Here is a 13130-nt window from a genome sequence, read left to right as displayed (position 1 = left end):
TTATACCATCAAATACATGGCACAGCCATGGGCTCCCCTGTGGCACCTACGGCTGCGAATTTGTATGTAGAGAATTTCGAAATAGAACATATCTATCAAACAACCAATCCCTTCTTCTCGAAGATTTCCTTATGGCGGAGATTTATCGATGACATTTTGATAATATGGGATGGTACGGTGAGTTCTTTTCTGGAATTTTTTGAATGGATCAACCAACTGAATCGATATTTAAAGTTTACTTGTACACAGAGCTCAGAGAAAATTGACTTCTTAGATATAACGATCTGGGTTGACAAAACACAGAATAAATTACAAGTTAAACCTTTTCATAAGTTAACAGACAAGAATGCCCTGTTAAGTTTCAATAGTTTTCACCCAAAACATACACGAGAGAATCTGCCATTTGGACAATTCATTCGGCTGAAAAGAAACAGCACGCTGAATTCGACGTTCCATGTAGAAGCTGAACAATTGAAATTCAAACTGTTGAATAGAGATTACCCCAAAAAAATTGTTAAAAGAGCATACAAAAGATCCACTAATAACCATCGGGAGGCTCTATTAGAGTATCGTCCCAAAAATCAGAATAGAAATGATATTGTGTTTGTGAGTACTTATAATGAAAAAACAAATGAAGTCATCAAGATTATCAAAAAGAATTGGCACGTACTTACAGGTGGAGAAAGTCCATTGGAGAGCCCACTATGCGCGTACAAGAGAGCACCTAATTTGAAGGAATTAATAACTAGAAATGATATTTCTCAAAGACCTAAAGAACAACTGAGCATCACACAAGCATGGGGTCTACCGACATTAGTAGGGCATGCCCCCTGTGGTAAATGTGTCAACTGCAAATTTACCAGCAGAACAAAAGAGGTGGATTTGGGACTCCCACAATTGTGGAATCAAACGACATTCACCAATTGTAACTCAACACATGTGATATATGCAGTATGGTGCCCATGCCAAAAGATTTATATTGGCATGACTGAACGTAAAGTGACCACACGCATAGGAGAACACAGGAGTTGCATTCGCAACCACAACACAGTAGCCCCAATGGTAAATCATTTTATTATTCTGAACCATGATGCAGATGAATTGAAATGGACAGTCTTGTGGAAACTAAATAGAACAAGCAACCCTGATGCAGATATAAGGAAATTGCAGTATAAGGAACAATGGTTGATTGTTCTCACAGATTCAGTCACTAAAGGACTCAACGAATTTGAGAGTTGGAAACATTGATTGTTCCTCCTTGACCAAGTCAACATTGCGATACTTAGATGAGTCAGTATGCGGAGTGACAACAACCTTAGATAACAACATATACGGTACTTGGTTTGTGTCTTGCATTCTGAGGTACTCACACCCATTTACACACCCACAATGATGTGGTATATATACATACTAGTCAACAAGCCGGAAACACACCTTATAAAAATGTATGTGTGTGAAGAATCCGGACAGGGAGAAACCCAGAAGCCTACATTAGCTAAGCTAGAGTCAAGTGCCAGTCAAGGAACAAGTGGATTAGCTAGCGGCGCACGAGACAATGTTCCATAACTGTTAGCGTTGCGGTCAACACTCGGAATATTAGGCACGAAGGCTCGAATATACAACGCCTATACTTACCGACCATGAATTAGTTGGTAGTTTAGGCCGCCCGTGTTAGTATTGATTGTATTGACGTTCGGGACTGGTCACATAGGTGTAGAGACTGTGGAGCGTCAAAGGCAAAAAAAGTTGCACACGTGACACACGAGACGTGGAAAACGACGTGGTACGAGATGGCCTGCAAGACACGTGATACGGAGAGTACTCATGTGACTCTAGCTAACAAGGTTAAAGCGATGTGCCGGGAATAATAGAGTTAGCTACGTTGTAGCAGGACAGCGAGAGGATTGCCACAAGCTACAGATAACGTAAGTCTACTTCATACCATTTAGGTAGGAGTGGGACAAATAGAAACAGCAAGTGTGTGACTGAGGCGTAAAATAGATATAGATTGTTCTGACTCTCCACCTGTGAACTTTTCTCTTTAATTTTAGGGACTCTCTTTTTGAGCGTAACACAGGACGATAAAAACGGAACGTTATAGTGTCTATGCCGAAGTGAGCTCGAGGGAGTCTGACCCCGAATGCAGAAGCAAGGAAGCCAGCTTCGTGAACTAAGGAAATAGTTACAAATAAGAGCGGTGCCGCACTGACATCAGTTTTTTGCGAACTCCTTGTCAGTATACAGTATACAGACATCAGGTAATGACATTGCCCAGCGTTTAGCATATGGGTGTTGGTGGTAGCACACTTTACTACGGACCCCACAGAGTAAGTTAAGAGTGATGCTGCTACAGTTGTTGACATATAATCTTTGGTCAGTGAAGAGAGGTAACAGTAGGTAACTCAGACTAAGGTTACTGTACACGGTTGAGATGGACTAATAGTGTTGACCTGGGTATCCTCTGAGATGGTACTAGAGACATTATGAATAAACCATGGTCGATATGTTGACTGTTTTGGTAAGAGTGTGCAACTTTCACTCTGGACATACACCGATCGAGTGCCCTGTTTTTTGTGTTTTTCAGAAATTGAGTAGTCCCGCATAATTGCTTGGACTCTCCCCTTGAATATACCGGTGTCGAGTGACTCTGTGAAAGCACAACACGGTAAGCCTTAGTATAGTGAACTTAGACACTGACTAAGTTGATCAACAACAAAGAATGTTTCTCATTATTGACTGTTGATTTTTGGTTTATATTCCCCTTTATTTGTTTTGTGTGTCTCCAGGTTAAGAAAGAAATATTGTAAAATAAGCTATAGCTTGAGAGCATCCTTTATAGCGAAGGGTTGGGCAGGATTGAACCAACCATAAAAAGAAGTGAGAAGGTTGAAGGGTACAGATGGTCCCCCTGACGAAGTTCTTTAACATTGTGGTGAACAGGATTGTTGAACGAAACATGTTGGGCAATTATGGTATTGTGATTTTGTGACGATACAATACAAAAAGTATAAATTTATTTGGTCTTCACCCCCGGGTAGCACTAGTTGGGGTAGAATTGTATAGAACCAATGCTAGATGTTATCGGTGGTCTCCTTTACTTATAAGGAACCAGATAGCTACCGACCATTGTGTGTCTAGAGGCAGAGTGTTCTCCTTCAAAATATTATACAACACTTAGCTTTGTATAGGTAGGATGTCACAGAATTAAGCACAACACAGGTTGCTTTATTTATGGGTATGGTTCTTATGAGACATGTTTGTAATAGGATTTTTAGGAATTATTGTATTTTTAGAAAAGGTGTTTTATAAAATGTTATAAAGATATGTGATGTTGATTTAATAAAATAGTGATATATAAATAATGTGTCAACTTAGTATCTGTTAGCTATAAAGCACGAGGTATTTCTGGCCTAGGGGACACCTTAAGGGGTAACCAAAGACGTGAGGTGATCTTTTGTTGTATGAGTGTCCTTCATTGTTGTGTGAGGAGCCTGGTCACCACGTCGTTAATTTGGCTCCACGTCTCTATATGGTTTTTGTAAAACCGCACCCATGCCTGTGTATCCTAGAAGCATTTATTATTATCAAAAATGAATCCAGAAAGGAAACAAATACGTCTTTAGTGGCCTAAGCAGTGGCCCACCAAAGCAAGCATGGTTTTCAACTGTGTGTGTGTGTGGGTGCGCACGTATCAGAGAGAGAGAGAGAGAGAGAGAGAGAGAGAGAGAGAGAGAGAGAGAGAGAGAGAGAGATGCAAAAGTCTTCTTCCCCTGAAAGAGGTCTTCCTTGTGCTCATAAAAAGAAGTGCAATGTTAAACAATCTTTTGAACAATTCCTTATTTTTAGTTTTGTTTGAAACTAGTACAAATCCCATGCCCCAACATATAGCTTCTCGTGTCTTAATTCTGCAGAGTGAACCCTTGATAAAGGGGTTCGGCGTATGCAGGTGACCACCTGCCATCAGAGGCATTATTTAGTCAAATCAAAACCAAAAGAAATGGTCAGATGTAAGACACAGTCATAAGGGATCAGTAATGCAAGTCACAAAAAAGCATGTAATTCCCTATGCCCAATATCACAAATCTGAAACCTAAAACAAAGAAATGAAATATATGTTAAGACGACTGATGAACCTTCAATAATTCAGGAAAACTAAATAAAATGTATTTGATATGCGGCCTATCGCATACTACTGTGCATCCGTTTTCAAATGAATATTTTTACTTCAAGTGAGTGAATACGGGCAACATATTGTTCATTCTTTTTAGATCTCAGGGGATATTAATGGAGGAAGGATACATTAGCAAATATTAATAATGAAATGATGCACTTATTAGAATAATCCACGTATGTTTCTTGTTCATGAACAATTAACAAACCTCAAGTGATGGATTAGAGAGGGTAAACTAGTACAAGGGAAAGATCAAATGTAGTTGTGGCACAAGCACACAAATAAGTAGTTATATAGTAGGTGCAGCCCCCTAAACACCACTGGGGCCATTGACGGCACCCCGTGGTTCCACATACATCCCACATGCAAACCTTAGGATCCACATGAGCAAGCAAAACATCAATACCCAAATAATTTGCAATGCCAACATTGTCCTCATAAATGCAATGATCATACATCACAACAATGCTTTGCTTCACATGATTACTACAACCTGATAATGTTGTGGATTAAGCATCAGCTGGGGGCAGAAGTCTATTGGGAGTGTTTGATAACAGGACCCGACATACACCTTCAAACCCTTAATTCTTTTTAAAATTTGTGTTTACGTTATTGTTTATGGTAAAAAGAGAAAACCTTTACAATACAATTTCATCAAAATAGCCTTTAAAATACAAATTCATCTTCACTAAAATCGGTGTCACAAAAAAAACAATAAAAAATAAAAAAGAGCAATCATCATTTTACTAACAAATAAGGACAAAACCCTTAATAGTCGAACGTTGTGCATGCTGCATAGTGAGCAGATGGCCTACCGCTGTAAACACAATGACATGTACATTTGCAACTACCAACACAAAGGCATGTGACCATCCAATGCAGCAGATTCACAAGCTGTTCTATTATTTCTCCCTGTGTGGCAGTGTCTGTGGTACGAAGGCGTACATACTTGATGGCATAGATACTGTATCACTAGAGCAGACGGTGGTACAGTATTGCACAAACCTCATGGGAAGGATTAGTCGAGATTCCCTCACCGACAAAAGCATTTACATTTTACGAGCTACTAAAAAGCTGAATTCTTCAAAACATAGCGATATACAGGAAGGTGCATGGACTACCAGTAGGAGATTGAAGAAGATGCCAATCAACTGATACTTATTCACTCGGGGAGCAGAGTGTTTGCATTCATGGCAAAGTGGGCGAAGTCTAAAGCCTGAACTGCTGAATTGTACCAGTAAGCCAAAGTGTACCAGATATACAGAATTGTGCCAACCACCTATCCTTTTTACTAAACTCTTGAGACCCTGTGCAAGGGAGTTGTTACCTAAGCCATTCTGACATTTGTTTTGAGACACTATCTTTTCTTTTTATATCCCCTTTACACATTTGTCATTTGAGAAGGAAGGCAAGGTTACGTTTATTTTAGTATAGGCCTTTTATTTTGACTAGACTGACTTGGATTTGTTTGTTATTTGTTTAATGGTCGAGGCTACTCCCATTTTGATTTACGGCCAGTTAGTTTGCTTGTCCACCTCCAATGTCGGGATGCAAAAGCGATGGCCCTTCCCTGGCCACCTGATTATGGGATCCCCGAGGGACTAGGTTGTGAAATACCCTCTAAATTTTCACTAAATGCAAAGCATCTGTTTGCAATATCTTATTTTTTGTAGTTTATGGAACTTGTGTTGATTTCTCCAACACTTCCACAGTCCCAAAGGGCTCTATCGTTCCAAAAGGTTCTGAGGTAAACCAAGTTGATATGAAGCTGATGTTTGGTTGCATGCCAGCGTTAATCCCAATCACACTGCTGCCTTTTATGGCACGGCGTGAAGAGTATATTCAGCTTGAATTCTGCCCCTACATGTTGAATCATCCTCTTCACTCTGAGCCCTATACCATGCAGGTACCTTGTGTGAGACTGGCAAGTGCCAGAGGTCGTGCTTTTTCTGTTGCAGCAGCTAAGTTCTGGAAATGGCTTCCTCTGTCTCTTCGTGTTATCACTGATCATTTTTCCTTTCAGCGATCTTTGAAGAGCTTTCTTGTTAAACAAACCCTGGTGTTAGTTAAATTGCCTTGACGCAACTGTTTTCCTGCAGGACTGAGTGCCAAGATGCCCTCGGGCGAATGCTGCGCTTTATAAATAATCATAACATAACTGGCACTTCCGCCACTTTTTCTAGTAGGATAATGAATCGGATTCTGTTTCCGTGCTCGACGCTCAGGTAATGTATGCGGTCACCACAGAGGTAAGCATCTGCTGTGCCAGGACAAGCAGATCTTGAGAGAACTTGCACTTCCCCAGCATTAACTCTGGCCACTAAGTGGGATTGAGTACAAGTGCCTGAGTGTCCACTGGCCTGCACCACCTGTTTGGCCACCTGCAGTAAACCAATAGCAGAGCCTTTTCCCGCTGTGGCAGGTGGCCTTGCTTTCACCCGCTGGGTTATGGTGCAGTTGGCATCACCTGGGTATGTGGAGACTGCACTTCCCAGAGTCCTGTTCTTAGCTAACAGCGCTGTCTGGGAACTAGCTGTCATTGTGAGATTGGGATACGACGCTAGTGAAGAATACATAGGTGTGTGTTTCTAAACTGTTTAAAGCCCTGGGAAACTGGCCTTGCTATGTAACAAATAACTCTAGGGATAACTTCATTCTCACAATTCTGGTGAGATGAATACAGAGAGACTTTGCAGTGTGCCAAAATAAAAGGATCGCAGAGCTAGAAAAAGTATTGAAATTACAATAAATGTGCAAAATGTTGCCTATGCTTACTATCTTGAATTGTGCTTGGTAATAATGATGCATTCATTCGGGAGTATTGCATTTTATTAATTATATGTACACAGGTTGTGCCTGGTTATGAGCATCTGAGCCATGTACACTAGAAATATAATATTTTTAAAAAAATATGTTAAAAAACATGAAAATAATTAGACATAGCAACATAAAATATGTCAGCAGCGCCAATGCAAGAAGTGTTGATCCAAACAGATGCATGCTAAGCAGTACCTTTACAGGATTAAGAAGGAGCCTCCTCAAAGCAACTCCGGCTCATTCTGCCTATGAAGCGCTTGACCAGGGGACCCCTTCCCCCTCCACCCTCCTGAGAGAGAGAGAGGGCGAGAGAGAGAGAGAGAGAGGGCGAGAGAGAGCAAGGGAGAACGAGGGAGCAAGGGAGAACGAGGGAGCAAGGGAGACAGCTTAGTAGCTAAGGTGCAAGGCATTGCATGTGTATCAAGCTTGCTGGTGGTGGGAGCCGAAGTGCTCCATTTACCAGTCTATCGGCAGAAAGTAACACAAATGCCTGGGGTGTGGGTGGGGCAATACATTGACAACAAGACGAAACCTGTACAGCAGTTCTCAAGTCATCAGGAGGAATGGTTGGAATACACCCCTCGATCTTCCCAAGGAGGTGTAGGAGGAAGGAGACTACGCAGTGGCTGTCTTACATAGTATATGTTTTAAGTTTTAAAAAAACAATGGTCTTCTATATGGGAACCAGTGATATGCTTCACAGGTGCTCATTCCTCACCATATTTTCTTTAGAATGTTTTTTTTTTTACTTTCATTTCAAATTAACACTTCACTGTCTCAAAAATATTTATGCAGATGGCTTTCCTACCCTTTTAAAATGGTCACTACCACAGCTCTAGTTTCTCTTGTATGAAGAAACTCTGCACCGCGCACACGGTCATTCTACTCTGAAAGTAACTCTTCTATGTCCATTTGTGTTGCTATTCCTATTGCTCCTTCGCTTGCCTCATTTTTCTCAACAGTTTCCCCTTCATGCCATGTTTCCTAGACTTTGAGATGCGCCTCTGAGAGTGAGTCGAAGTTTAGCAGCACACGTACACTGCATCTCAGGATGAGCACTGGCGCCGGGCCATGTGGCCTAGCTTTGCCACACTAGCTATGCGAATTAAAGGCCCGCTTTCGCCTACTCTGTGGGCTGCGATCGAAGATGCTTCTTGGCTGGAAATCTTCGTGCAGAGTTGATCATCTACAAAAGTGAATCTGACTTGCCCTCTTGCAGACTTGGTACCGAAACATGAAAGCTGGCCGCTGCTCAATGGGGCATGGCAGTGCCCATCACTTACTCCCCTATCAAAAACATTACAACATGAAATCAAATGTGCTGTTCAAAAATGTGTCTATCGAAACAAACTACACAGTACATAATTTCATCAGGCACATGTGTGAATAGCTTGTTCCTTTGCAGCTGCCATGACAAAATCGCCACACTATTCTGCTACAGTCGTATAAACCCACTGTATTCGTGAGGGTCTACACGTGCTTGCAATGCCAAACATGACGCTTTAGAATCGTGGGGGTACATGAACAGCGTTTACATTTTCAGACAAACAGCCAATTTGCTGCAGATCTAGTTGACTATTCCAGAATACCAATGCTCACATGATATAAAGCGACTTAATCACGAGTCTCCATTTAAAAGCAGCGATGCATAAGTGTAGCCCAAAAAACGCCTTACAATTCTAAGCGAGGCCATAAGCCAAGACGTCATAGTACGGCGCGCATGTGCAGATCAAAATACTCATTCATGAAACCATAACACAAATCCAATAACAAAGCTGACCTTTCGACCTTCACTAAAAGTCCTGCAAGGACAGATCATGCACGAATTGCAATGTACCCGGGAATGAATCAACAAAAGCGGGACCGTGCTGTAAAGACGTGCCCTTTGTGTCGTCCTAGAAAAGGGGTCCCGGAATTGCACTTGAAGACTTGCTGTCGTACAAACAAAATAATGCTGCACGCGCAGCGCCGCTTCTCTCTGGTTACAAAATGCTTAGCCCACTGTAAATGCATATCCGTTTATTGTATTTCAGCAAACATCCTATGCAAAATGAACCGAGTGGCTGGATGCGTGGTGTAATATGGCATGCAAATGACAGAATGTACAGTAAACATCCCCGCTGCCTCAAACGAACCGAAGGGCACCTAGCAAGCAGGGACAACAAGCCCCGCCGCCCACCACCATCACCCGCACCCCGCACGCACTTGCCACAAATGAACTAGACGTGTACATACGACCGGCACATGCAAAACGCCCGCATTATTATTCGCTAAAGCTTACTTGTTCGGAGAAATGCTCCCCTTCTTCCACAGCCATTTTCTGAGGCCAACAATGAAACTTGATAAGTCAATTAGTTAACCCTTTAGCCTCTGCATCAGAGAGAGGAAAACCTGCAGTGGGGGCGATTCAAGTTTCTTGAAACGAGGCAGCCCGTGGCATTGGCACGGCGTCCACTTGCAGGTTCAGGCAAAGGCAGCGCCGTAGTGGGGCGGCGGATCCCTACGGCGCTCCCAAACAACAGCCCCACACGTCCCAGGATTCCTCGCCGACTTACCATATTAGTAAGGTCCAGTCATCCTCTGTGTATGTAACCGTGATATGTGGAATACCAAAAATAGCCGTGGAATCAGCTGGCGGCACACCAGAGGCGCTGGGAAGCGCTCAGCGGCCAGCCTTTGTCATTCTGCTTATCAGCGCTTTCCTCTGTAATGCAGACCCCCCGTGGGTGCTGTGCTCGCGCGTCCTGCCCGCCCCAAACCGGCTTCTAGTGCCGCCTGATTTTACACCTTGTTCTTCATGTTTCCTGATTATTAACCTGGCTGGATTTATGATGTTTGCACCTCGACCTGATTTTCCTTATCCGGAGTGTGCTCGCGCGCCTTCGTCTTCTAAGAACGTGTTCGGGCTGTTGGCAGTGGGTTAGGGTTATGAGAAGAAGAAAAAAACGCAACCTATGGGTAAAGCACTTTACAACAGCAACATACTGTAGAACAGGCTAAAAATAGAAAGCCACGGAGCTGGATTGCTGGGGACACCCAGACACAATTCCAGGGATGGGTGTGTGTGTACAGTACGAGTAACCTTTTCGCTGCTACACGGAGCAGGCTGTAAGAAGGTCTTTTCATTTCAGAGTCTGAAGGAGGCATTCAAGGAGAGCAGAGTGGTGTTTATAGGGCGTCATGCCGACGCTGCGCGGTGCACGCCACACAACATGGCTCCTGTGATCACTGGCTCGCCACACCCTCGCGTTCACAGCTGTTCTGCAAGCATTGCTGCATTTCTGAGCACGCATGGGAGGAGCTTACCCACCGGCCCTAACCTTCGCTCCTCTGAAGGGGTGGGGGGGTAATGACACCTGTAGTGGGTTATTCAAAGATCATAAAACCAAAACAATGCAACACACCTACAAAAACACACATGTAACCAAGTCTCATTCAGCATAGGCATGGCAGTATCAGGAGAGATGCATGCAAAGGCACTGATTGGAATGCCAGGTTTATAAGGGCATGCACGAAAGTGAAAACCAATCACAGCTGAAACACACAGAGTGACAGCAATTTAAGAGTAGGGCGTTAACCTGAGCTTTCGCAATCTTTTATGCTAAGATTTAGGCCTTTCGCCATAAAAACGCGCCTAATCACAGCGTTGAGTCATGACTTGTTTCTGTGCGTTACATTTCCTATGTAATATATAACACACATTATCATAGGTGTATTGGGAACAACATGTGGGCCTCCAAATTAGTTTTAAGGTGGCATCAAATTACATTGTACGAGAAAGCCGAACCCCACTTAGCAGAGTTTGGGAGTTCTCTGGTCAAATAAGTTTTGAAAAAGGAGCCCAAATAGTGTATTCTAAAGACATTTGCCCCCGTATAGGCTTGAACAAGTAGTTGAACATAACAAAGCAGAAATAAGACATTTGATAAGATTGAGGAAAAACTTGCTGGAAGATTTATAACTAATTCTTGGCTTTCCAAGCAAGTGGGGTGATGAGGGGATGTGGACAAAAAGGGATTTGGGGAGTGGGAGAGAGAGAGCATGAGGAGCAGAAAACCAGGGTACACACACATAAGAGGCCCACCAGGAATTCTCCAGAGTTCATAATAGGCCAGTCCACCACTGTAAAGCGCTGAGAAGCAGGAGAATTACATCGTGAAACATATGATATTGCAATTATGGTATTTTGTATTACAAATGTTTGGAGGGAACAGGAGCGGGTCGTGTGACGAATAAACATCGGGGGCACCAGTGGCCCAGAGATGAATAGTGGTTTCTAAACCATCAATCAACCCCACACCTCTAGTACACCAGAAGGGATCCGAATAGATTGGAATACAAGTACGTTTTAAGACGACCTTGTCCAATTTTTGGTAATGTGGAGGGAACAGAAGGCTTATCTCCGCAAGGTCGTGGATCATTGGTTAGTTGCAACACAGCGAAAATACAATTACCCAATGAAAAAAGGGTCTGTCCAGTCAAGGTTGTATAAGAATATCTACTTTATTATTACTAAAACAGACATTTCTAGCACAGTACAAATACAACCACCCTGTAAAGGAACACAGAGGACAGACAGTTTCACAAAGGAAAGGGATGCACTCTGGATACTGACAGGAGGGTAGCTGGTAAAGTAATCAGTCTTACAGTTCAAGGTTATTCAGTTCCAGCACCAGGGGGGCAAAGGGTCATATCTGTCTCTAGGAGCCTTCAGAGAAGGACCAGGGTGGCAGAAACACAGTGTAACTGGTGCTGAAGAAGTTCTTGGGGCTCAACAGCGTTGAGGCGGTTCCAGGGCACTTCGCAGCCCTTGAGACAGAGTTAGTGGAGAAAGACAGCTGTGGGTACCAAGCAGCAGGCAGTTCGGCAAGCAAGACTGGACGGACGTCTGCAGGCTGTCCGGCGCAGCGGCTCGGGGCCAAGAATCGTTGTCTCTGTGCTGGTTGGTGGATCTGGAATGCTGGTCGAGACAACAGTCAGCGGTGCAGCCGGAAGCGGTTCGAGGACTCGACTGTCTCGAAAATGTCCTTAAAAGATTGACGCTGGATGATGCTTGTGTGGCACTCTTCCTAGCTTCTTCGCAGGGCTCGTGTCCTTTCAAGGCGGACAGCCCCAAACTCATGAGAGTGTTTGCAAGCAACAGCCTTGTCCTTAGTTCAGATACTCTCCGGCACTTCCCACCCAGGAAGCTTGCTGGCAGAACCTTGCAGGGCACGCTGTGTGTTGGTTGAGTACCGGTACTAGAGCTGCTGGACGGGTCCTCTGAGTCCGGTATCTCCCTCTGTTCCCTGAGAGATGTTTAGGGGAAGGATCCCGCTTCCCTCTTGGAACTCCTGGCCATCCTTCACTGGTGGAAGATATAAGGTAGACTGTACCTTCAACTTGGGTCCAAATGAGTCCTCTTTCTTACTCCTTTCAAAATCTTCAGATGATCTGCTAAGTGAGGGGTTCAACCCGCTTTTAAAGCTAAATGGGCCATACTGATTGGTGCAGGCTAAGCCTACCTTAATGAACCAATCCTGAGTCCCCACCAACAATCTTCTGTTATGCATAATAATAATAATAATTTAGTATTTAAATAGTGCTACGAACCCTCAGGTATCTGAGCACTGCTTATTATTACGCACTGTGTGTCGTGCTCATTTATCGACCTCGGAAGGATGAAAGGCTGAGTTTGGCCCTGCCAGGATTCGAACCTGAGTTAGCAGGCTCTGCACTGGTGTCAAAGCGAGCGCTCTAGTCGATGTGCTATCGGACCGGCATTAGGTCAGGACCAGGGTGCTCTTTAACAGGACAGACAAGGGGTGACAACATATACCTAAGTCCCACCCATATCCCTGTCTGTTGTAGATCAAAGTGTCTCCTTGGTTAACTGACCCCTCTGACTCTTGATTAAAGCGTAGGGTTCCCTTGAAGTTTGTGCTTGGAGCAGACTTTCTGTCTCCACCAAACCACATACTTCTCCCCTCTGAAAGGGGTCAGCTCTGCAGGGGCTTGCTTACGGTAAATAGTGGACCCAGATATGCATTTCACTGCCTTTCATACAGAGGGGTGGGAACTAGCTTCAAGTTGGCACATTGCATACCAAAGGGGCGTTAGCCCCGCCTTTCCTGTTGTCTATTCCGTCAACCGAACCCCTTCA

At 43.7% G+C, this 13130-nt stretch overlaps 1 protein-coding gene across 7 annotated transcripts in view; it reads right to left on the bottom strand.

Annotated features, from left to right (window-relative positions):
* The window catches only part of ANK3 (ankyrin 3), a 2768233-nt gene that overhangs the window by 1349027 nt on the left and 1406076 nt on the right, over window positions 1-13130 (bottom strand). The window contains exon 1 of one of the 7 annotated variants that reach the window (XM_069611213.1): window positions 9544-9892. The exons of 5 other annotated variants lie outside the window; for them this stretch is intronic. In XM_069611213.1, coding sequence (XP_069467314.1) covers window positions 9544-9546 — 3 coding nt within the window. In that variant the 5' untranslated portion in view covers window positions 9547-9892. Of the gene's footprint in view, window positions 1-9269; window positions 9508-9543; window positions 9893-13130 lie in introns of those variants that run through there. One more of the 7 variants, XM_069611212.1, reaches the window with a different exon arrangement.

Source organism: Ambystoma mexicanum, chromosome 8 (genome assembly GCF_040938575.1).
Source record: "Ambystoma mexicanum isolate Mex_15411 chromosome 8, UKY_AmexF1_1, whole genome shotgun sequence".
Lineage (NCBI taxonomy): Eukaryota > Metazoa > Chordata > Amphibia > Caudata > Ambystomatidae > Ambystoma > Ambystoma mexicanum.
The sequence above is the reverse complement of the archived record's forward strand: the minus strand, read 5'-3'. Positions and strand labels throughout refer to the sequence as shown.